Source organism: Myotis daubentonii, chromosome 16 (assembly GCF_963259705.1).
Source record: "Myotis daubentonii chromosome 16, mMyoDau2.1, whole genome shotgun sequence".
NCBI lineage: Eukaryota > Metazoa > Chordata > Mammalia > Chiroptera > Vespertilionidae > Myotis > Myotis daubentonii.
Window position 1 is genome coordinate 25982031 of NC_081855.1, and position 25018 is coordinate 26007048.

Consider the following 25018-nt stretch of genomic DNA (forward strand, 5'->3'; position numbering starts at 1 on the left):
ACGTCAAAGTGTTGAAGGAGGGAAGGCATGAGTCAGCTTCCTCATCTGTGAGGTGGGCAAAGTACTAGATAGACACTTGCAGGGATGAAATGAGAATTCAAGTTGGGTGGCCAGCTTGTCAGGCCTTGACGCCCGCCCTCTGGTGGCCACCCTTGTAACTGCACCCTCCTGGGTCTTGCAGAGCTCCAGAGAGGCCACATGACCCTGGTGTTAGGGAGCCTGCGCCCAGATGAGGCCCCTTCTATTGGGAGGAGATGTTGGATGGCCCGAAAGGGGGTGCACACAGCCTATTCTCGCCTGCCTGGCCAGGCCAAGGTAATGGGGCAACTGCCTGTTCAGTGGAAGGAGCATGAAAAGCCCTGGGTCCCCCCCACACACACTCCCCTCACATCTCTGAGCCTTCACCTCCTCAGCTCTAAAATGTGATGCTATTCTGTTTACTCTTCCAGGAAAAGAGACAGGCCCTTCAGGACTAAGTCAGGGCCACATGGTGGCTTAATCCCTGGGGCACAGATACACAACTGCATGAGAAGAGGTAGTCTAGACCGCTTTATGCACAACCACAGCGAGGCTGGAGGATGGCCACTACGCCCACCATGACCCCTTGCGCCTGGGGAGTTGGGACAGACTCTTGGCTCCTCCCTAATGAATTTGTCCTCTGAGGGATCTTCCCAGAGCCAGTGCTCCAGGCCCAGCTTTGGGGTCACTGGGACCCCCGATTGGCTCCTGGACTTGTATGTCACTGAGGGGCCCAGGACTCTGTGCCCTGCTCTGCATTACAGTGGAGATCCCACAGGCAGTCTGCACTGAGAGAATCCCTTTTCTGGGGTGTAGACAGGTGTGTCTCGGAGCCTGGCCAGGGCAAGTGGCATGATTGATGCCTCTTTGAAGCATGGTGAGTGCAGAGTTCATCAGGACCCCACTGGACCACCAGCGCCTCAAGGACAGGGCTGTGGCCACCATTCATCTCTCTCGGCCCAGCCCAGGCCTGTGCAATGTTCTAGTGGGGAGGTGCTCAGCCTGCAGCCCATGGCACCCCCTTGCCGCCTCCCGCTGGCCAGCAGGCCTGACTGCATGCTTGGCTGCCCTCCCCACCCAGCAGCCGGGGCCTGGGCTCACCATCTCCTCTGCTTTCAGGTCTACGTTCAAGACATCCTTCAGCAGCAGCTGGCCGACCAGGTGCTCCACGTGCTCCACCAGGAGCAAGGCCACCTCTATGTCTGTGGGGACGTGCACATGGCCCGCGATGTGGCCCACACCCTGAAGCAGCTGGTGGCTGCCAGGCTGAGCCTGAGTGAGGAGCAGGTCGAGGACTATTTCTTCCAGCTGAAGGTATGGCAGCCGGGTGCAGGCCAGGGATGCAGGCCAGGGGCCTGGGCTAGGGAGTCAGGGGAGCCAGGACCAGGGGAGTCAGGCTCAGCACAGTCATGAACGTCTAAGGAATCCTAGAGGTGGTGGAGGTCAGAGCTGGAGGGGCTGTCAGAAGCCTGACTGTGCAGCCAGGTCTGGTTGCTCAGGTAAACAAAGGCTGACACGCTGCTTTAAGATAAGACTTGCAGAGCCTCTAACATGCTCCTGTGCAGAGTGACTCTGCTTCTAAACGTGGAGAAAGTATGTAGCATTCACCAAACATGTATATATCACGTTTCCGGGAGCTTCTTGTGGGACACGCACTAGGCCAGCTGCTTCTCCTAAGCCTTGTGTGATTTGGGAGACCGACCCACTGAGAGCAGAAATGAATCAGGTCCCCCACCCTCGTCAAAGTAAGTCCAGAACCACCCTGATCCCAGACACCAGCATGTCTCCAAACACATTAAATAAACCACAATCACGCTGTGCATAGGTGCCCACCACGAGTTTTCTTTCCTCTTTATTTGAAGGGCACTGGGAAAGGGGGGCGTCCAGCTGGAAAAGGTGCTGGCAGGTGGTGGAGACCAGCAGGTGTCAGTCAGGGGAAGGGTTGGTACAGGGTGCAAGGAAAGGGTAAAGGTTGGAGAAAGAGGAGGGGCTGAGGAGACCGCCTCCCAGGGGAGTGACCAGCTGGTGGCTGGAGCCTGAGGTGGACTTGAATGGAGGGTGGGGATGGGGTCAAGAGGTAGATGAGGGGTGGGCCCTGGTGGGAGCTGGGAAGGCCCAGGATGCTCCCTCTCTGCTGAGGGGACTGAACATGGGCTTCAGCCTGCACTGACCCTCCCCCCCTCTCCTCAGATGGTAGGATTTGGGCAGCTGGAGCCGCAGGTGCTGCCCAGACAGAGGAAGCTATGCCAGCCAGCGGCCTTCTCCACTCCAGGATGGCAGCAGCCAGAAGCAGGGCAGACGAGGGCCGGTTTCTCCAGAAAAGCCCCAGATCCAGGAAGGGCCGGGAGGGCGGGGGCTGGGGCAGGGACAGGGGAGGTGGAGGTGAAGAGCAGGTGCAGACAGCAGCGTGCTCCAGCCTGAGGTCCCAGGGCGGGAATCCCGCCTATGGCTGCACCAGGGTCAGCTGGACATCGCCTCCCACCTCCAGGTTGTTGATGGCGGGCAGGTTGGTCAGGCGGTGGTAGTAGTCAAACAGGTGCTGGCCGTCCACAGACACCTTGAGGCAGTGACCTTCACACATGATCCACACCTGGACAGACAGACCGTGTCATTTGCGCTGCACTTGGGAAGTCCTCAGACCTGAATGCGGGCTGGTGTCCAGCACCTCCTTCTTGCCTCCCTGAAGCATTCATTAAGCCCGCCCCAGCCCCGCATTGCCGTCACCCTGAAGGATTCGCTCTTCATCAGCCTATGCTTCTCCCGGTCCTTCTCCATATTCTGTTCCCCGGGCAGAGAGTGCCCTTCCCCCAGGCTCTGCAGTCCGCACACCTTGCCCACATGGATAGCTGCTAAGCTCCCTTTGGGGTTCACCCCTTCTGGCAAGCCTTCCCTGCCTTTGGCGACCTCCCGACCCTTCCTAGTCAAATCAGGTGCCCCCTCAGGTCATGTCTCCCTCTCCTGTCCTCACTCTCCAAATGGGCCCTAAGCCTCTAGGGCAGTGGTTCTCAACCTTCCTAATGCCTCGACCCTTAAATACAGTTCCTCATGTTGTGGTGACCCCCAACCATAAAATTATTTTCGTTGCTACTTCATAACTGTAATGTTGCTACTGTTATGAATCATAATGTAAATATCTGATATGCAGGATGTATTTTCATTGTTACAAACTGAACATAATGAAAGCATCATGATTAATCACAAAAACAATATGTAATTATATATGTGTTTTCCGATGGTCTTAGGCGATCCCTGTGAAGGGGTCGCGACCCCCAGGTTGAGAACCACTGCTCTAGGGGCAGGAATTCAGGCTTGTGCCCCCGCACACCGGAGTGCTCTCCGCCTACACTTCTGCAGCGGCCACCTCCTAACATTCTCTCACAAGGCAGCCAGAGCACCCCTGTAAGGTGTCCTCTTCCCCATCACCATGCCTAACACTCGCAGCCCTCTTCACACAATGTCATTTCACTCACTTCTCTATGAGATCAATATTGCTATTAGCCCCATTTCTGAGATAAGGAAACTGAGGCCCAGAGCCCTGGAGTCACTTGCTCACAAGTCACACAGCTGCCTATACGCCAAAGCAAGTTGCTCTCTGGCTCCAAACACACCAACGCACTGTATTGAAACCCACGCTCCTTCCCACGGCCCTCAAGGCCCTACATCGGTCATTTTCAACCCCGGGTGATGAGTGTTGGGCCTGTTTAAAAATACAGCTGCCCAGGCTCACCCTCTCGCTGGCCTGGGCAGGGCCAGGCACTGATTTTTCCTTTTTAAGCTCTCCAGGTGATGTGTAACCGGGGTTGAGAACGCCTGCTCTGTGATCCTGGCCTCCAGCCTCCCCACCCTCTCGGTTCCTGGACAGGCCACGCCCAGGACTCTCCCTTTTGCGATAACACTGCTCCCTCTGCAGCCTGCTGGGCACGTCAGATCTTTGTGGAGTGAACTTCTATCACTGAGGTCTCCAGTGCACGGTGGCCTCTGAGAGCTGTTCCCGTCTACGGCAGGGGGGGGCCCTGGCCAGGCCTCACTGCACCCCTTTATTCTCTGTTGCTTGGGCACAGCACCTGCTGTGATCTGCAATGACCCTCCCCCACCAAACCTGCAAACTTCCAGGCAGGACCTGGTCTGTCTGCTTCACTGCTACCCTCCAACACCCGGGCTCCTTCCTGCCCCAAGTGGGCCTGGATGACAGAGCTGACAAATAATAGCTGAATGACTGAGTGAGTGAGTGAATAAATGAATGACCTCACTCTTGGGTTCCGTCTGGCACTTATTGGCTGTGTGACCCCAGGCAAAGAATCTACATGTCAGAGTTTTTCCCTCTGTCAACAGCAGATTCCGCCCCCTGTCTTATATGGGGCAGCAATAGTAAAACCATATAAAAACCATAATAACAACCATTTGTGGGGCCCAACCCTCACCCGAGGCCCTCTTGTTCAAGGGGCCCCCAGACACCCCCCATCGCCACCCCTCCTTCACTTGCCCCTTCGGAGCCCCCGGAGCTCCAGGCTGGGCCCCTTACCAAGAAGCCCTGGCCTCGGGCGAAGGGCATGCTCCGATTCAGGCCGCGCTCCTCAGGCCCCCAAGAGTTACTGATCTGCGTATTGCGGACCACGGCGTTCTCATCGAAACGGGGGTTCAGGTGGAAGGCGATGTCATTCCCGGAGCGCAGGTTGATGTGGAACCTGGGGGTGGGCAGCTCACATGGATCTCTGCCCACCGAGCGCTGGGCCCCGGCCCCTCCCAGCCTGCCCAGAGCTGGGGTTGGGGGGTGGGGAGGGCCAGAATGACCTTGGGGTATCCCTCCGCCCCGGGAGCCCAGGCTTACCTCTGAGCGTAGGGCAGGACGATGCCCGTAATGGTGATGCTCTTGGAGGGGTACAGCCCCCCGGGGATGCTGGTGAAGAATGGTATTGGCTGTCGGGAGGAGAGGGGCAGGTCAGCCAGCGGCAGCCAGAGAGGCGAACGCTGTCAGGGAGCTCTCTGCCAATGTCCATGAATTTGGACTGTCACCCGAGTTTGACAACTGTGTCTGTGCGTCATATATTTTCAAGAAAGAATCGTGATACCCCTAGATGGTTTGGCTCAGTGGATAGAGCCTCGGCCTGCGGACTGAAGGGTCCCGGATCCGATTCTGGTCAAGGGCACATGCCGGGGTTGCAGGCTCGATCCCCAATAGAGGGCGTGCAGGAGGCAGCCCATCAATGATTCTCTCTCGCTATGGATGTTTCTAACTCTCTCTCCCTCTCCCTTCCTCTCTCTGAAATCAATAAAAATATATTTTAAAAAATAAATAAATTTAACAACACCACCAACAACAGAAAGAATTGTGATAGCTTTACTTGGTTAGCAAATAAGGAAAACTTTCCAGTGTTCCTTAAATTTATGAGCTTAAACTGCCACGAAAAGTCCTAGCCGGTTTGGCTCAGTGCATAGAGCATCGGCCTGCAGACGGAAGGGTCCCAGGTTTGATTCCGGTCAAGGGCATGTACCTTGGTTGCAGGCTCCTCCCCAGCTTGGGCCCTGGTCAGGGCACGTGCAGGAGGCAACCAACTGATGTTTCTCTCATATCGATGTTTCTCTCTGTCTTTCCCTCTCTTTTCCACTCTCTAAAAATCAGTGGAAAAATATCCTCGGGTGAGGGTTAAAAATAAGTAAGTAAATAAACTGCCACGAAAAGAACTTTGCTGGACACAAAAGGATACTTGGGCTGAGAAGAGAAAGCCATATAATATGCTTGTGATGAAGGGGCTCTTTTGAAGGTGAAAGCCCCTTTCAACCGTCTTCTAATTTCCCGGGATGTTTGAAGAATGTCAGCTCAGCGAAGGGCTGCTTTTCACTTTGTGAGCTGCCCCTCACCTCCCCCCGCGGCCCTGCACAAACGGAACCGCGCCCTCCTGAGAAGTCACTTACGTAGCTGGGGCTGGGGTAGGCCGGCGGGGGAATTGCAGGATTCTGTTGAAAAGAGATCAGGAATTCTATGTGGGATTGTGCCCACTCCCAGGCCCCCACGCACTCTAGAGGGGATGCTCCAGTGTGAGGCTTCCGCCCCTGGATTCTCCCACTCGCCTGCCCTCTCCTGTCAGCCTGGGTGCAACTTCCTGCCATCCTTCCAGACCCCAACATGGCCACCTGCCCTCAGCCCCTCCACAGGTAGCTCCACGAACTCCAGGGCTCCCGCTGACTTGTACCAGCAGGAGGGAGTGGGGCTGTGCTCTGACTGGAGCTGGCAGACTTACAGGGAACATCTGTCCAGGGGTGCTCTGCACTGTGTGGATGACTGTTTGCGTCTGGAAGAAAGAAATGGGGTTTTTAACCTGCTCTCACCAGCGTGAACACCGCCATCTGCCACCAGAGGGCACCACTCAACACACACCCTCCCAGCAGCTGCCAGTGGGGAACCTCTCAGTAGCCCAGATCAGACTCTGAAAATTGCAGGGTAGAGGTGTTTCTCCTCTTAAGGGGATGAGGTAGGGGCAAAAGTTCCCTCTGGAGAGGAATGTGGCTTCATTTGTGGCCTTTGGCCCATCTTCCTTCTCAGGGGAATTCCTCTAGCATAGTTTCACTTTGCAGGAGGAAGTAATTGTGGGTGGTTGTGTCCACAGAATGGCAGGGGCTTGGACAATTCAGCTTGTTTCTGAATCCATCAGCCCAGCCAACCACCCCTACTCCCCCAAACCCTCCCTTCCCACAACCATCAGAGGGTGGCCCAGGGGTCTGGCCTCAGCTGCGCCAGTCGCCCTGTGGCAGAGGCCTGATGCCTGGCCCAGCCCCCTCCTTCTAACCCACAGGAAGAACCACAGTGAAGAGTTTCCAAAGAGAGAACAAGAGACTTACAATGGGAGCCGCGGTGGCCTGCCAGTAACTTGGAGGCTGAAGGGGACGAAAAATAAAAATGCTGGTTAATATTGGTGCCACTTGATGGGGAGATGACAGCCGAAACAGTGGTAAGAAATGCCCCCCAGACTCATGCTCGCTTCCTTCCTGCTCCCAAGCAAGCCTCCCTGAGCCCATGGTGCACAGATGCTCACCCACCATCCCAGGTAACTATGGTTAAGAACAGGGAGGGGGCGGGTGGAGGAGAGGGAACATCCCGCCGGCTCCTCTAGAGGGCGAGAAGGATGTGTCTGACATAGAACATACAGCTCACCTCAGCTCCCAGAGGCAAAACCATTACTTGCCGTGTCCTATTTCACCAGGAGGGTGAAAACTAGTATTCAGTGAGGCCTACTGGGTGCCAAGCTCTGGCTTCAGTGCTTTATGAGGGAGGCATCTTTAGCTTCAGTTTTGCTCAGTGAGAGAACAGGCTCAGAGAGGTTAAGCACCTTGCCCAAGCCTGTCCAGCTAGCAAGCGATCAAATACAAAATGGTACCCAGTTCTGTCTGGTTGTATCCGCATACCCCGTCCTCCCAAGGCCAGGGCCAAAGTGGGGCTGCCCTGCAAAGGCTCCCTGGAGCTCCTCCATCCTAAAGTCAGTGTGGCAGGTGGCAGGGGCCCACCATGCACCGTGATGGGCCACAGGAAGCTGGGTAGGGAGACGCCCTTGGCCTTGTCCCCACTGCTCAAGTGGCCAAGGAAGGACCAGGCCCTGCTCCGTTTCCTGCCCGAGGCCCCTCCCCACCCAGCAGACTGGTCTTCTTGCCCTGACTGGTCTCCGCTTCTACTGACTGTGCAAACCACATCCCTCATTCATTGACCCAGTCCCTACTGCACTCCAGGCACTGTGCAAAGTGCTGGCGATACACAAAGGGACAAGTCACAGTCCCAAGCTCACGGGCTCCGGCAAGGTCGGGTGGAGTGACGGAGACAGACATGTAAATACAGTTACAACAGGACATGGTGCCTGGCGTGCACAGAGCTGTTAAAAGTCCATCAGGTCGGGGAGGGGGGGCGGGGGGCGGCGGGCATCCAGCAACCTGCCAGGCAGGGAGATGCCCCTGAGGAGCCACAATGAAGCAGAGCATTGAAGGGCAGTTAGGGGTTGGCTGGGTGAGGTGGCAAAGGGTCCTTTCGGCCCCAGGATAGCAGATGCAGAAGCGTGGTGGCCGGAAGGAGCCTGGAGTGAGCAGTGGAGGCTGATGGAGGGTTTTCGTGGGTGAGGAGGGAGGCTGGCAGGTGGGCTGGGCAAGACTGGGGAGGATTCTGCACATCCAGCTGGGGGACTGGAGCTCTATTGAGCCGGGGGCCTTTAGGGTTTTTAAGGAGGGAGAGGGTGAGATCACATTTGCTTATGGGAAGGTCACTGTGGCAGTGGGGCCGTGTGAGGGGGTGAGGGATGAGGGGTCGGGTGGCCTAGTCCAAGCCAGTAGCTTCAGGAAGGAGAGGCGTTGGTGCACTGGAGGGACATTAAGGAAGGGAGGGAAGTACCAAGGACGCCTCCCAGGTCCGGGGCCTGGGTGCCTGGTGGATGGAGATAGGGAACCCTGGGTGGGCATGCAGGGGCCTGTAGGCCCTGCCGCCTCCTCGCTGAAATAGCTTCTCTCTCAGACCCCTGTCCTTCCTGCTCAGCCTCTCAGGGTCTCCACGGTTAACTCACTTTTGGTTTGCGCCCCTTGGGCTTGGGTGCGAAACGAGCAGGCTGGGAGAATTGCATCCCGGAGAAAGCAGGCTGGACAGGGACTGCACGAGTGTTCTGTTAAAACAAAAGGGGCCATGGGGTGAAGAGAAGTTTTAAGAAGCCAGCGGAGAGTGGAAAGGCAGGGGCCAGGACTAGAGGGAGGAAGCCAGGCAGGTGGGGACAGGGTAGGAAAGAGACTTGGGTAGGGAGGGAATATGAGAGATGAGGACCAAAAAGAGAGGAGCTCATATTTGCTGTGGGCCTACTGTGTGCCTTTCCCATCTCAGGAGCACACTCAAATACTGAAAGTGGAAATTACATCTCCAATCCAGGCGCCTGGGGCCCTGTGGGAATGTGGGCCAGGCATCCCCCAATCTTCCCAGTTTTCACAAAAAGCCAGACATTCAGGTTTCCATGTGACATCACCTGACCTGGAAAATTTTTGGTAAAATGCACATAAAATTCACCACCTTCAGCATGTTGGAGTGTACAGCCGAGGGGCATTCAGTGCCTTCACACTGTCGTGCAGCCATCACCAGCATCAGCTCCACAATGCAATCCTGCTCCTGGCCTTGTAGATGTTGGCAACACATTCAAAAGTTGGAAAACACAGAGAGAGTCCAGTAGACCCTGGTGTGGGCCCATGGGGGCCATTTCGTGACCTCTGACACGTATCGCCTCATTGAGCCCACACATACCTCCTGGGGAGGCTGTGACTATGGCCCTTGCACAGATGAGGAAACTGAGGCTGGGTGAGGCAGACTCACTTGCGTGAGATCCCACAGCTGATGACAATGCAGAGCTGGGATCTGAGCTAGATTCAGTGTGACTCCCAAGCTGGTTCTTTGGGGAACCACATGGCCTCCTAACCAGGGTGGGAGTAGAGAGGGACAGATAAGAGGGGAAGGAGTCAGGCTGAGGCAGGTGCTCTGGACAGAGACAGTAACACGGGACAGAGGTAGCAGGAGGTATGTCCCCAGAGCCATCTGGGTGAGAAATTGGCTGGAACTTTTGGCTCCACCCAAAGGGCCTAGGCAGAGTAGATTGGCCCCTGCACCCAGCCCCTGGGACAGGTGCCATTTGGACAATCTGACCTGGAAGCTGATGTGTGTCAGCCCCACGGCGCCGTTGACAGAGATGTTGTCCACGCGGTGGAAGGGCACGCGGTGTACGTAGTTCGTAAAGAAGTTTCCGTTCACCGTCACCTGTCAACAGGAGCACATAGTCCAGGAGAGGGTCCCAGACCAGGGCGGGAGCACACCTGAGCACTAGGACCCGGGCTTCTAGAAATTAAGGCCTGTCTGGTTTTCACCTCCATCCCCTGTAGGTGGGGCCCAGCCTTCAGAGCTGCTCCAGGTACAGGAACACACATGTGATCCAAATGCAGCCAAACCCAGCCACCACTTGGCTCTAGTTTTGGCTTCTTAATTCTTGTTTGTTTATTGCTCTAAGTTTGTCTTTCTCAGCTCACCTGGGATGCCATTTCAATATGCTCATTTAAATGCATAAAGTGCTCATGGGAGCAGAGGAGAGGGCACCTCAGGGTGCACACTGAGGCCTGGGAGCATCCCGTTCACACAGAGAAGCACAGACACAGCCATCCCTCTCCCCGGGCCCAGCAGCACTGCTCTGCCTGCAGAGCAATGACCACACCATGCAGCCCTGAGCCGCCCCGGGGCCTGCAGAAGGGCTGCCACAGCATCACCCAAAACAAATGCTGTCAAGGACCCGGAGCGGACAGGCTGCAGCAGAGGATGACAGTCACCTGGAACCCGAGGGCAAAGAGCAGGTGGGGACTTATCTAGCTCTTATTTCCTGGTAACAGAAGCAACAGGTGCTCTGTAGGTGCAGGTGAAGGTGTGTAAGGTCCTGTTTTCTGTATAATGGCATTGCTTGGGTAATTATTTCAAAGCTTTTCTCTCTCTCGTCAGTTTGGCTCAGTGGGTAGAGCGTCTGCCTGCGGACTGAAGGGTCCCAGGTTCAATTCCGGTCAAGGGCATGTACGTTGGTTTCAGGCTCAACCTCTGCCCCTGCTCTGGGGGCATGTGGGAGCCAAACAATTGATGTGTCTCTCTCACATGGATGTTTCTCTCTCTGTGTCTCGCCCCCTCCCTCCAGTCTCTCTAAAAAATCCATGGAAAAATATCCTCAAGTGAGGATTAACCAAAAAAAAAAAAAAAATGAAAATAAATAAAAGCTTTTCTCCAGGCCTGATAGGGCAGGTGTCAGACAGCGGGAGGGAGGGAGGAGAATCCTGCTCACCTGGAATCCAGAGCTCTGCACCAGAAAGCGGATCTCAAAAGGAATTCCCATCTGGAGGGGCATACTCATCTTCCTCTCCTCCGGCCCCCAGCGTCCTTTCTGCTTGGTGTTACAGACCACGTACCCGCCCTCTTCAAACCGAGGGTTGAAGTGGAAGGCAATGTCATTGTCACTGAAGCCCGTCTGAAAGTTCACAGCAAACCTAGGTGGACGGAAATCAGACAGCGTTCTGGTTTATTCCCGATGGTAGGAGCAGGAGGGCCCGGGGCCTCTGACTTCCATGTGTGTCTGGCAACTTGCATACAACCTGTGTGGCAGGTTTGCACCCATCCCACTGTGCTGCCTTACTTTGTGTTTACCTAGTTGGCACTTAGTGTGTTTTGTGTAATTTGTGGGAGGCCCCCTGCCAAATTTTTAAGCAAGGCCCTCAGTGCTGTCTACCTCCCTGTGCCAGTATTAGGGTTAAATCCCCGAGGAATTAAACCTAATCAAATCTGGCAAATGGATGTTACTCCTGTGCCTGAATTTGGCAGATTTCGGTGGGTCCATGTCTCTATAGACACCTACTTCGCTTCATTTTTGCTACACCGCCCCCCCCCCCCCCCCCCCCCCCCCGCCAACAGGGGAAAGTGCAAAGCATGTAATTAACCACTGCCTGGTGGCTTTTCCAGTCATGGGCAGCCCCTAGAGATAAAAACAGATAATGGACCTGCCTATACTAGCTCCTCCTTTCAGCAGTTTTGTAAGCAATACCAAATTATGCATAAAACAGGAATTCCCTATAATCCTCAGGGACAGGCAATTGTAGAAAGAGCTAATTGAACCTTAAAGACTCAATTACAAAAACAAAAAGGGGGAGAGAGGTATTATCCTACTCCACAGAATCAGTTAAATCATGCCCTTTACACTTTAGATTTTTTGAATTGTGGCGATGAGGGTCGCACAGCAGCGGAGAGGCATCAAGCTCCTGGTGCCGTGGCATCTGCCGGCGTGGCACAATGGAAGGATTTACAAACAGGGCAGTGGAGAGGGCCAGATCCAGTAATGATGTGGGGGAGAGGCCATGTTTGTATTTTTCCAGAAGGCGCCTCTAACCCCATCTGGGTGCCAGAGAGAGCAGTGCGTCACGACCATGGACCTGGGAGAACAGCTCATCCCACCGTTCAAGAAGCTGAAAATCACACCCCCGTGATGAGGCCAGTTCAGCCACTGACCCCGAAGAAGAAGGAGCTCAGGACGCAGCTGGCCAAGGCCACCCAGAAGCTAGTGTCCCCACATGGGGTCAACGGAAGAAGCTGACCGCAGATGCCCAGCAAGTGGTGAAAGAACAGGGGTCCAGGTAACCCCTTCCACACTTTTTGTTGCAACGATGGCACTGTCAGCTGCCAGGTAAGTATGACTGGCAACAGAAACTTACTGGACATATGTTCCAGACCCGCCTCCAACAAACATGTAATTCCTTCTTCCCATGCCAGGAGAGTTTGTTGGTAACGCCCTGGCCACGAAAACAGAAAATTTACAGAAAGATCTGTGGCGTTTAGCCACCGCCCTTAATTTTCTTAATTTTACTGGCTCTTTCTTAACTAATACTAAAGGAGCATGTTCATCGAGCCCTTGCTATGGCTTAAGAGCCTGTGTCCAGCCCCCATGTGCATTAGTAATCGGAAATGTGAACATCACCAGATTGGACACCCATTATGCTGTCCAATGCCATTACTGGATGAAATTATATCTCCGGCAAAGCTGGCAAAAGAATTGCTGGATGATTTAAAAGAATTTAATCCATGGAAAATGTCTGGAGACATCGCCTGGTACCTAATTGGATTCCTTTGTGTACTACTAATCTTATCCTGCTTTTTTTCAGTCATCAGCAAGCCCCTGCGATCTCAAGTCCAAAGGCTCCAACTAGATGTCCACAGACTGCTTTTGAAAAATGAAAACGGGGAGATGTGGAGGCCCCCTGCCAGGAAAGGCACCATGGCTCTCCTTCAAGTCATGTGGACTGAACCCAAGGCTTGGGCATAGCCCTACCTTGGGGGCATTTCTGGCCAAAAGGTGAGAATGCCTTCAGCTCAACTCTTAAAAGCCTGGGGGGGGGGGATGGGTTTTTATTATGTAAATCCAGGGGGGATGGGTTTTTATTATGTAAATCCAGTCAAGCACCGGGAATACCTCCCTTATCTTGAGTTTTGGTGAAACCTCCTGATATTTTGGGGAATTTGGACTATAAAATAAACACGCTGCTTTGGTATTGGGCAGCCGTGGGCAAACTATGGCCCATTTGAAATGAATAAAACTAAAAAAAAAAAAAGACCGTACCCTTTTATGTAATGATGTTTACTTTGAATTTATATTAGTTCACACAAACACTCCATCCATGCTTTTGTTCCGCCATCCCTCCGGTCCAGTTTAAGAACCCATTGTGGCCCTCGAGTCAAAAAGTTTGCCCACCCCTGGTATTGGGTCTCTCTGCCTCTCCGCCAGAAGAGGACAGAAGCCCTCCCAGATCCAGCTTTCCTTTCTATTTCTGCGCCTGTCTTTCATTTCTCAATCCCAAAGTGCCTCTACTTGAAAAAACCAGTTTGCACTCTCTCTCCGTGCTGGACGCCTGCTGGACGCGGAGAAGGGAGCCCCGCCCCGACACAGTAATTACTGCATTTTTCCCTTTGCAGCGTGACTTTCCAGAAATAAGCAGGAACTGGGTAAAGAACAATGGGGACTCAGCCTCAGGAAGCATGGGTCTTGGAAACTGACTGCACATTTGCATGAAGATGCAAATCCAGGAACATGCCCAGAAGCAAAAGCCTCTCATGCCCGGTGGGCACTGGTTAGAGGGCAGCCCGCGGCTGCTCAGTGGGAAGGGAGAGAACAAATGGAGAGAACGTGTGACATCGATGGACTTTACCTACAAAGACGGTGCCTAGCAGGGGAGGCATGGAATGAATATGGGCTCTCCAGGCAGGAGAACTTCCGGTATGTGTGTCTGTCCCTCATCGGAGGTTGGTGTGTGTCCCACACATGAGGTGTGGGGTGGTGCCCTAACGTCCATAGGCCTGGACCCTGACCCCAGCTGGTACCGTTTGTCATTTGGGGTGACCCTGAACCCCAAATACTACCCTGGAATCTCCACACTGAGGGAGGGGAAGACTCCCTTCCTTTGGGGACGATTCATGAGGTGGTGTTTAGGAAGTCCCCAAGCAAGTACATTTTCATTCCTGTCTCTCTCCTTGGAAGGAAGCCCTGACCTTCAAAACTTCCTTTGGGCATAGCTATGGCTCCAAGGCAGGGGTGAGGAACGTCTGGCCTGTGGGCCATATAAGGCCCGTGAAATCATTTGTCTGGCCCTGCCGTGGCATTAGAGGTGAGTTACTTCAATGTTTGACCAAATAAAGGTGGCTACATTTTAAGTTAATAATTTTGTGTGGCCCTCAGATGATGTTATAAATATCAAATGGCCCTCGGCAGAGAAAAAGTTCCCCACCCTGTTCGAAGGGGAGGGACAGTCCAAGGAGCCGGGCTCACAAAAGGGCCACCATAAACGTTTGTTCTGCCTTTTCCCAGACACGTGGCCTGAAACCAGCCCCAATCCAAAGTTCTCCATCAAGCGGCACTGTCTACTCCAGCCCTCCCCGACCAGGGCATGAGCATGGTTCACAGCCTGCTTCTTGGGGTCACTCTGGTGTCCCCAACTAATGCACAGCACTCAGGGAAGGCCCCTGCTTTCATGTTTTCTGTTTCCCCCACAGGGCCAGGCACTGTACCAAGCCCAGAGGTGGCCCTAATAGACATCCTGTTCAATTCCTGCAGAGCCCATTTGGTGTCCCTGTGGAGGAGGGCGAGCTCTGGGTGCCTCCTCAATACCAGCCCCCTCTGTGGGCCCTCAGCCAGCAGGGAAGTGCCCTGGCCCAGAGCCCAGCCAGCCCTCCCTCTGGGGACACGAAAAGGAAAGGAGGCTCCCACTGACTCTGGAACCAGAAAACCGGTCCAGATTCCTCTGTACACAGAGACTATCGTTTCTGAAATATCTCTGGATGTGTCTTTCCCTTTGTGGTCATCCAGCTCCATTTCTCTGGTCCCTTGCAAACTCCTGCCCCAGGGATGAGAGTGTGCAAAAGCGCCCATGGGAAGAAGTGGGCACAGTAGGTTAGGAGGTAGGCAGCGGGAGAAGGAGAGAGAAGGGGGTGGAGGTTCAGAGGTGAGGGTCAGCTTCCCCAATGGCAGGGTTGAAGCATATGGGAGCCTCACTCTCCTTGGTGTCTCCTGGAGGCACTCAGGGCTCAGGGAGATGTCACAGGGTGAGTGTGCCTATGCCCACCTGGCAGGGAAGGCGATGGTGGAGAAAGTCCACTAGAATCTACAAGCCAAGTTGAAGTAGGGCCGGTCCTGGGATGGTGTGAAGGGATTCAGAAGATCCCCAGGCCCTGTGCAAGGTGATGAAAGGACCACTGGGGACAAAAGACATCTGGGATTGAGACAGAGGCTTCCAAGGAAGGGCTGTGTGTGCAGAAGGGCTTCTGTGGGCACCATGGACCTCAGCAGGCAGCCACCAGGTGTGTGGGCCCCACCCAAATCAGGCAAGAGCCCCTCACCTCCACACCACCTGGACCTCAGCAAGGGCAGCCAGGGCTGTGTGAGCATTGGAGGGCGCTCGGCCTCTGAGAAGATATGAAAGTTTTCCCTGTGCCCCAAAGTCCCCTCTTGGGTGGGAGACAGTGCCCAGGAGATGTTTGTATTTTGAATTGCCTTAGTACTTTCTAGGAATGAACTTGAAACAGAAGGAGATCAAATCACATCTGATGCCAAGTTTAAATATTTCCACATCAGCCAAATAGGGACCACGGAGTAAAGGAAGGCCGTTCTGGGCAGTAAAGGAGGCATTGTTTTTGCATCTCTGGGTCTTCGCGTGCAAAGTTCAATCCTAGACCATAATGATCTGCCCCCGGGCTGGCCCGAGACTGTGAGCTCATGCTCTCCCTGTGTCTATGGGGAATCTACGTTAATGGTGTGCAGATGCTATTGGCAGAGGGCAGGGGTCCTATGCAGTGTTGGCAGGGACCGAGCCCTACTCATTCATCGTCCCCTGAGCCAGGCACAGGCAGCTTGGACAGTGTTGGGGGAACCAGCCTGAGCCGACAGGCGCCATGGTTTGCTAAGGGGCAAGGCTGGGGGGAATAACTGTTCCAGGTACCTGGTTCCACAGGCGTGAAGAGCAGTCCCATTGACAGTGATCTGAAGTCCGTCCTGGAGGCCCCCCTGGATGGTCCCAGAGAAGGGGACGACCTGCAGGGAGAAGAAGGCAGTCAGTTAGGGGCCCTGGTCCTTCCGTCCAATCCCTCCAGCACTTGCTAGTGGCCAGCCTGGTGTGTCAGGCAATGTCCCAGGGGCTGGATGCAGCTGTGAACTGGGCATATGGAGTCCTAGTCTCATGGATCTTCCAGGCCTATGAAGACGTAAACCCGAATCTGGGGAGTTACACAGACATTCTGAGATTGATAAGGAGACCGCCGGGCTCTGAAATGATGTAACTCAGAGCTGGCCTCTCATAGGAGGAAGTAGCAGCTTTCAATAGGAGGAAGTAGCATGAACATGACCCCGAGAGGGGAAGGAACCAGGGTAGTGAGAGGGACTCATAGCAAAGGACCCAGGACCCTGGTAGAAAACTCAGAAACCCAAGGGACCAAAGAGGCCAGCAGCCTATTCTAAAGGATGAACCTTCTGCCCCCTGAGAAGGCCAAGAAGGGGCATCCTCCTGCCCACCCCACCACAGAACAGTGTGACCACGACCTTTGCCCTCCCAGCCACCTCAGGTAGCACCTGGATGCTCTGTATCCTCTCCTGCTCCTGCTCCCCAGACCCTCCCCAGGCCCTGGCCACCTCCGAGGCCCCAGTGAGGTGTCTGCACTCCTCCTCGGCCCCATAGAGCCCGTTTTGTCAAATCCCTTCCCGGCCACTTGGAAGGACAATGGTTATGGTGAGACTTGCATCACTTTAGAGCCAGGCATCATCCATGTTTGGAGCCTAATTCTGCTGCTCATTTCCTCGGTGACCTCAGGGAGCTTATGTCACCTCTTTTGCCTCAGTTTCCTCATCTGTAACATAGGGATACATCTTACCTTCTGCGTAAGATCAATGAGTTAGTGAGAAAAGGGCTGGGGAAGAGAATGGCACATAGTAGGTGTCATAACCACACCCTTCCCTCTTGGTCTCTCTGAGCAAAATTTCACATTGGTTTCTTCATGACTTTTAAGCTAACCTCCAGGATGCCTGTTATCTGATGTGCTCTTAACCTGCATTAACCTAGGAGATAGCTTCCAGCTCCTAGTCAATCTTCACATTTCTCTCGTAGTGAATGTCTTCTCTTCTCCTTTAAGCCAACTCCCTACAAAACTGAAATGCTTATAGGAGCCAGGCAGGTGATGTGTAGGAGGGAGATTGTCAGGTAGGGGCAATAGGGAGTGGCAGAGACTATGACAAAGTAGACACCATCTCTCTCATCCAAAGGGACAGCGTCCTCTCAGCTCTAACCTGGACGAATTAATTAATTTAGATGGATTAACCCCTCTGTGGGTCAGAGCTTGCTCTCAGCGCTGGCCAGGCCTGGAGGCTGAGACTCTTTCCCCCTCTTCCTCTCTGGAGGCTCAGACAGCAGAGCCAGGCCCCCAGGCCAGAAGGTACACAGCCTTCTTCTGGAGGCGCAGTGTCCCCAGCGGGCACCCGGCCACAGCTGGCACAGGGGGCTCACTGCAGGGCCAGTGGGAGCCTTTCAGGCAAAGAGGCTGCTGCCCCAAAGGTTCTGAGGTGCTTCTGGGCCCATTTCCCTGACTGTTCCTAGTTATCCTGGCAACAGCCCTGGCCATTATCAGGGCCACCGCTACAGATGAGGAAACTGAGCACAGAAGGTCTGGTAACTTGCCCAAAGCCACCCAGCTGGTCAGTAATAGGGTGGGGTTGGGTCCCAGCACCCATGCTGTGAAGCTCCCCACAGGCTGCTTCTCACGATGAAGCACAGACATCCTGGCTCCTGGCTCCCTGAGGGCTTCCCCCACCAAACAGCATCCTGTCCTGTGTGTGGTTCCAGCGTCCACCCTGGCCTCTGAGGAGGTGGGGCCAGATGAGGCTGGCGGGGCTTGGCAAGGAATGGGGCTGAGGCCCCCAGGGCAGATGCTCATGGAGTTCAGCTGATCAGTGGAACAGCCAGGCTGTGCAATCTTCCTGGCACTCGTTGGAGAAGAGGGAGGTCACTCCTGACTGCTGGGAATCACTGTGTCACCCGGGGGAGAGTGGCTAGGTGGGGTGGACAGCTGTGTTTGGCGCCTGTAGGGACTCCACCCAGCGTCCTTTTTGTCTGACACCAAAGCCCTGGTTGGGTTTTTGTTTGTTTTATCCTCACCCAATGATATGTTTTTTTTTTATTTTAGAGAGGAAAGGAGTGAGGGAGAGAGAGAGAGAGAGAGAGAGAGAGAGAGAGAGAGAGAGAGAGGGAGCCCTTGCCCCCGAATGCACCGGAGAGAGGACCAATCCCACCTTCTGGTGATCAGGATGACACTCCAACCATTGGAGCCACCGGCCAGGGCACCGAGGCCCTGTTTGAACTCTCTGCTGCCCCTGCAGGATTTCCCTCTGATTTGTATAATTACTAATAGCTTTTGAACCCAAGGATAGAAAAGTACAAACCAGTCACCATGATAAGAAAGTGCCAGGGCCTAGAAGGAGGTCTGGGATCCCCCATCTTACAGACAATGAGCCTAAGGTGACACTTCTGACCCTGAGCCCGTCCCCCATTCCCCCCCCCACCCCACCCCCCCCACCCCCACACACATACTTGAGGCACCAACGGGGTCCGGCCCACTTTCTGCAGCTCCACCTCCAGAGCCTTTTCAAGGTGAGCCCACGCCAGGGCCCCTGCCCAGGGGGGTTGGAGTGGAGGCCCAGGCAGCTTCCCCCTCAGCGCCGTGCTGCCGCCCACCCGCCTACCCCGTGCCCCACCAGGAAGGGCCCTATCACTCCACCGCCCCGGCTCTCAGGGAAACTGTTTGCCGAGGCTGGGAGAGGCTTCCACGGGCCGGTCCAGGGCACAGTGACCTCCTGGACCTGGGGCTGCGCCTGCCTGCCTTCCCCCATTACTGCTCTCCCTGTGGGCACCTCCCCTTCTGGGGTAAATCAAGGCACTCTCCTTCTCGACCATCAGGGACGTCTGGGAAGTGACCTCGACGCCTCTGAGCCCCAAGTTCCCATGGATGGCGTGGGGATAATAAAGCTCAGAGGGTTTAAAGCAGGGGTCCTCAAACTGCGGCCCGCGGGCCACATGCGGCCCGCCGAAAACATTTGTTTTTTTACTTCAAAATAAGATATGTGCAGTGTGCATAGGCATTTGTTCATAGTTTTTTTTTAAAACTATAGTCCGGCCCTCCAACGGTCTGAGGGACAGTGAACTGGCCCCCTGTTTAAAAAGTTTGAGGACCCTTGGTTTAAAGACAGCCACCCAGACAGGGCCCACACATGTGGCCAAAAGGTGGGAAAGGCAGCCCTTTGCACCCCACACTGCAGGGCAGCCCCCTCCTCTCTCACTCCCCAGAGGGCCCCTCTGCACACCCTGGACCTGCCCCTGATAACTCACCCCCCACCCCAGGGAGCAGACCCCCCTCAGGAGGTCTTCCCTGCTGCCCCCAGACTTCTAATCTGCTCAACACTTCAAAAGCCCCCGCCGCCTGCCAGGCACTGTTCAAACACCCTAGACATGCTACCTGCATCCTTACGCCAATCCTGGGAGGCGGCTCAAGGATTACCCCTATTTTACAGATGTGGAAACTGAGGCCCAGAGAGGAAAAAGCAGCTCGCCTGAGGTCACCGAGCTAGGAAACGGCTGAACCCAGGAAGGCCATCTCCGAAGTCAGTGCCCAAGCCGGGCTGCTGGGCTCCCCTTTCATTCCAACAAAGCCCCACTTTCCCAGGGCTGACCAGTCCCCTTTGCCCCTCAGCACCCAGGACAGGATGGGCACCCAGAGGCAGCTCCACCGCCATCTGTGCAATGCCCCAATGCGGGAGATTGTCATCCCTCGGTCCTGAGAGGCAGGTGAGACCGGCCTGGGGCAGAGGTTGTGTCAGGATTGTCCCATCGGGCATGTCTGCCCCCACGCACCCTCTGCCACCCCAGTGTGGCTTCCTCAGAGAACCAGAGCGGCTTCCCTGGCAAGGCAGCCAGCTCAGCCCTGTACCACTGCCTGTGCCCACTGCCTGGGAACTCACTGGGTTCACGAAGGGAGCCTGGACGCTGCTGAAGGCCATCTCTCCACCACCTCTGTGGTCCCGGCTGCTCCTCACACCAGCCAGGCAGTTCTCGGCACTGGGAAGGACTTTACAATGAAACAGAAACCAAAGCTATCGGGCAGTTATTCAATGGGAGGAGCCAGGAGCAAGGGGAAGTGGGTGTAGAGAACGGGACTGTGGACTGTGGACGTGCTGGGGGAAAGGGCGAGGGTGGGACTCAGGAACAGGTAAGTAGATACTCCCACTCCAGTGACCTTGATGCTTCTATCTCCCTCTCCCTTCCTCTCTGAAATCAACAAAAAACAGATTTGAAAACCATCCAGATACTTATTTTATGGCATTACAAAAATAAATCTAAATAAGTATTCACATAAACGGTGAGAGGTGGAGGTGCAGCTAAGTAGTTTACTTTTCAGGTTGTTCCTCCATCACTTAAAGGCTCTGGGTACAAGGGTCTTTACCACAAAGCTGCAGTGCACTTCACTGATTAATAGGAATTAATCACAGTTAATGTATACTTTTACACAGAAAGTGTTACTGTACTGTCACGCCCACTACTGATCAGATTCAGGTGATACAGAACCCATGAAATTTCCGCAGGCACTTCACTTGCCAGGGAACTTCTCGTTCAGCAGGTATATGCGAAGGTTTACATCCACTGTCGCCTCACCAAACATTTCCCTTACAGCTACGCCTTCACATTGCATCCCAAGTAAACGCGGAGCTGCACCGTTCCCATCTCGGCGCCCAGGAATCTGGATTTGACGTCCAGCGTGCCCACATCTTCAGGAGCTATGCTATCACCGTGGCATTTTAAAACTGGTTTGTCTGCAGCTGGCAGATGGCCAGCAGGTCACCCTTCTCACCAGCTTTGCGGCTGTGGACTTGACTCGCTTTGCCCTCTTCACCCACTTGGACTCTCCAAAAAGGAGAGAGGTGCTGACTCATGCTACAATGTGGATGAACCTAGAGGGCGGGCACTGTGCTAAGCGAAACAAGCCAGACACAAAAGACGAACACTGGATGGCTCCACTCCTGCGCGGTCCCTAGCGTAGCCACACTTCTAGAGAAGGGCGTAGGCTGGTGGTTTCCAGGGGCTGCGGGGAGTGGGAAATGATTTGTTGTTAATACGTATAGAGTGTCAGTATTGCAAGTTGAAAAAAGATTTGTGGATGGAAGGTGGGCATGAGTCGGAGAGGGAACATTTTTCCTCTAGCTTATCATTAAATTGATGGGAGACAACCCACGCTACCGTTTCACCTCCCGGCAGTTGGCCAACGTGGATGTGAGACCCAGCCGCACAGTCCTGGAGAGTGGGGCACGCGGGACGGCGAAGGTGCGGGCGCCGGTGTAGAGCGCGCGGTGCCCGGCCCGGGAGCGCGGCGGCTGCGCGGGGAGGCCCGTGGGCATCCGCCTGTCCCCACTGGGGGTGGCCGTGTTCTGCTTGCTGGGGCTCGGCGTGCTCTTCCACCTCTACTCGGGCTTCCTGGACGGCCGCTTCAGCCTCTTCGGCCTGGGCGGGGAGCCCGTGGGCGGCACCGTGGACCTGCGGGAGGTGCTGGCCGTGTGGGTGCTGGCCACCGTCCGCGGCCCGTGGGGGCGAAGAGGTGAGGCGCGCTCGCGAAAGCAACGTCCTCCACGAGAAGTCCCAGGGGAAGACGCGCGAGGGGGCCGACGGCAAGATGACCAGCGGGGACGTGCTGTCCAAACGCAGGATGTTCTACCTGCTCAAGACCGCCTTCCCTCACGTGCAGCAAGTCACACTGGCTTTCATCTGAGCTGCTGAATTCTCAAACACAACGCACAACATTTTCCATTTTTCTTTGGCCCTACCCTGCTTTATCACAGTCTATCTATACTTATATGTGTTTGCATCTCTCTGGTTCCCTAGAGTTGGTAGAAGAATCAGGAGTTTCAGAGAAGTTGACATAGTTGTAAGAGTAGCAATAGTAACAATTTATTGAGTAGATTCTAGGTGCCCAGACCCTGGCCACACAGGACTTCATTTGATCCTCACAGCGACTTCAGACGTAAATTTTATTTGTGCCCTCTTTACAGATGGGAAATCTGCAGCTCATGGCACTTTACTGCACAGTTTATATCATCACTCTAACTTCATTTTAGCTAGATCTTTAGGAGGCTACTTAAAACAGAGCTTACAGTGTGGTTTCCTAGGGAAACAAAATTGTACAAGCTTAAAAGCAATAATGGCGAAATATGGTAAGCAGAGTTGGATTTTTTTAAGGCAAAGATAAAAATAGCCTTAAATATTGAAAACATAGATCTGTTTGTGCATGTTCACATGCCAGCTCCACCCCACTCCACTTCTGCCAAAGCCTTTGTCTTGGGTAACTTTCACAGGATTCTGAGTTTGCTTTCTCACTTATTAGCAAACACTGAGGGCACAGCTGCCAAGGGTCGAGAGCTGCCTTTTATTAAACACTAAAGCTAAACTTTTGGAATTGTAAAAAAAATAATAATAATAATAATAAGTAAAAAATAAATAAATCGACGTGAGACAGATTAACAGGAGAAAAACCAAATATAATTGTGCAGGTACAAGGGCTCCATAAGAATATGAGGCCACAGGCTGTCAGACTGTTGAGGCTCATATGCTACCCTGAGGCCAGGAGAAGGGGTAGGGGCCTGGGACAATTCACAGGGAGATGGGAAGAACAAATACTTGCTTAACCATGTTTGCCATGCCAGGCAGAGAAGTCTTCCTAGTATAAACAGAGGCTGTCTTTGGTAACAGCTCTCTTCCTCCCAATCCCAGTTGGAGGGCAGAGGAGGTTTAAAAATTTTCATGAATTTTCTATGTCTTAAAAATAACCAGCTTAAATAATAGATATACCAAAGACACATATTTGGGGGGTGGGGAGTTTTTGTTCCCCTTCGATCCTGCCTTTGAAACTTTCCCGGGACGTCTCACAGTTCAGATGTCTTCATCTCAAGGGACCAGTCTCTTGGTCCTGACAACAGGTCAGTTTAATTAAACTCATTTCAGTTATGCAGTTGGGTTCCAAAATTAGGACGATGGCTAAAGCAATCGGGTGTTTACGAAGGCGTTTCTGTGGAAACAAAAGAAAAACACAGCTTAATGCTGGGAGAAGACTGTGCACCCAGTCTGAGTCTGGAGCCAGCCAGTGCAGACGATTCCTAGCTGTCTGGCTCCAGCATGTTTAGATGGAGAGAGGGCAGGCAATGGCAATGCCGACAGCTGCTCTGAGTTTGCAGCGTGAATGTCTCTAGACACGAGGATACTTTGAAAGAAACCTTACCCCTTCCCAAACCCAAGGAAGTACAATATCATCAAAACGTAACAAAGGCCGGAGGCATTGCTCTCTCTCTTCAGCAGCCCCAGGAGGTGTGGGCGAAAGGGGCCCCATGCTGACCTGGCAAGCTCAGGGAAGGCCTGCATGGTGGTCTTGCAAGCTCAGAGACCTACTGTAACCACAAAGGATGGTCTGAAATAAAACTTTAACTAAAAGCAGTGATGGTGGGCAGTTACGTCCTAGGCCGGTATCTTCACTGACAAGGCCAACCTTTACCTTAACTGAGCCTATCTTTTTGCATCTATAATAACATACCCTTGAAATGTCTGGGTAACTTCCCTTTCTTTTTTCTGGACCCCTTGGTGCACAACCTAATGTGCCTGGGCTCCAGGACAGATAGCACAAATCCCATCATTGTTATCATGTTAATTGTTCCTGCACCCACCTAAGTATGTGTCTATCATTTTACTTTTTATCCAATCCCAGGGGTTTCCCCACCCCACCCCCACCCCCCCCCCACCCCCGCTTTTCTTTCTCCCGCCTCTCTATCACCAGTGGATTTCATGTAACCCACCCATGTCCCTTTCCTTTGATTGCACTGTATAAATACAGATGTAACCCACCATTCTCTGGAGCATTATCTCAATTCATTGAGGTTCTGCTTCCTTGCATGTGTCGACAGTTTGGCTCAAATAAACTCACAAAAATTCTTTACAGGTTTCAATGGTTTTTTACGTGAACAGAGGGAAGTGCAGCGCCGATCAAGGGCCGGACGGGAGCAGAGACTGTGCGAGGCCTCTGGAGCCTCGGATGCTGGGGTGACGGCACCACAGTCTGGGTCCCGGCCCTCCTCCCGGGCTTGGTGGGGACAAGTGAGGGCCTGTGGCCCCGGAGGTGCATTGGAGCTGAGTCATCTGGGTGTAGACGAGACATTGCCTAAGCCCTTCCTTTGTTTTTGCTCCAATAAATCTTGCCACCAGACCTCAAATCTTCCTCTGCCTGTATCCCTGAAATGTTTGCGGCAAGCCCGTGGAACAATCCTATTTCCTCCGGCAAAATAAGAACCAAGCGGTGAACCTGGGAATTGCCCCCTTCCCAACACTAGCCTATTCAGGTCAGAAAGGCACTGTTGTCAAGACAGACAAATAGGTCGGACAGAATAGAAAGCCCCGAAATAAACCCACACTTATTTGGTCGATTGATATTCAACAGACACCAAAGCAATTCAATGTGGAAAGGCAATTCAAAGTAGCAAACGGCGTTACACAAGTTAGCTGTGTGTAAGGAAAAAGAGAAACTTTGACCTATGCCTCATGCCGTACACAAAAAATAAACTAGAAATGGATCATAGATGTAAATGTAAAACCTAAAACTATAAAGCTTTTAGGACAAATGGGAGGAAATCTGTAACCCAAGTATAAGCAAAGCCTTCCTGAACGGAACCTGAAAGGTGTCATAAAAGACAAGAAAAGACAAAGTGGACTTCCCAAATTAAAAACTCCTGTGCATCAACCTGCTGAAATAGCTACAATGATAAAGACGGACAACACTCCTTGTTCGCAGGAACACGGAGTGGCTGGAACGCTGGCACCATGGTCCTGACAGTGCACAATGTCCATCGCACTGGCCATGGTTCTG

At 53.7% G+C, this 25018-nt stretch overlaps 1 protein-coding gene across 4 annotated transcripts; it reads right to left on the reverse strand.

The window, feature by feature from the left end:
• Positions 1–1840: 1840 nt before the first annotated feature.
• Positions 1841–20224, reverse strand: LOC132218336 (galectin-9-like). 4 transcript variants are annotated; one of them, XM_059669450.1, is made up of 11 exons: positions 20085–20224; positions 16027–16118; positions 10839–11040; positions 9671–9781; positions 8556–8651; positions 6856–6891; positions 6258–6308; positions 5932–5973; positions 4847–4935; positions 4541–4703; positions 1841–2608 (listed from the first exon to the last, which is right to left on the reverse strand). In XM_059669450.1, the coding sequence occupies exons 1-11, from the start codon at positions 20121–20123 to the stop codon at positions 2462–2464; spliced, it is 1068 nt and encodes a 355-aa protein (XP_059525433.1). In that variant the 5' UTR covers positions 20124–20224; the 3' UTR covers positions 1841–2461. The 4 variants fall into 4 exon arrangements, with proteins under 4 accessions (XP_059525433.1, XP_059525434.1, XP_059525435.1 ...); XM_059669451.1 differs by lacking the exon at positions 8556–8651; XM_059669452.1 differs by lacking the exons at positions 8556–8651; positions 9671–9781.
• Between the last annotated feature and the right edge of the window lie 4794 nt (positions 20225–25018).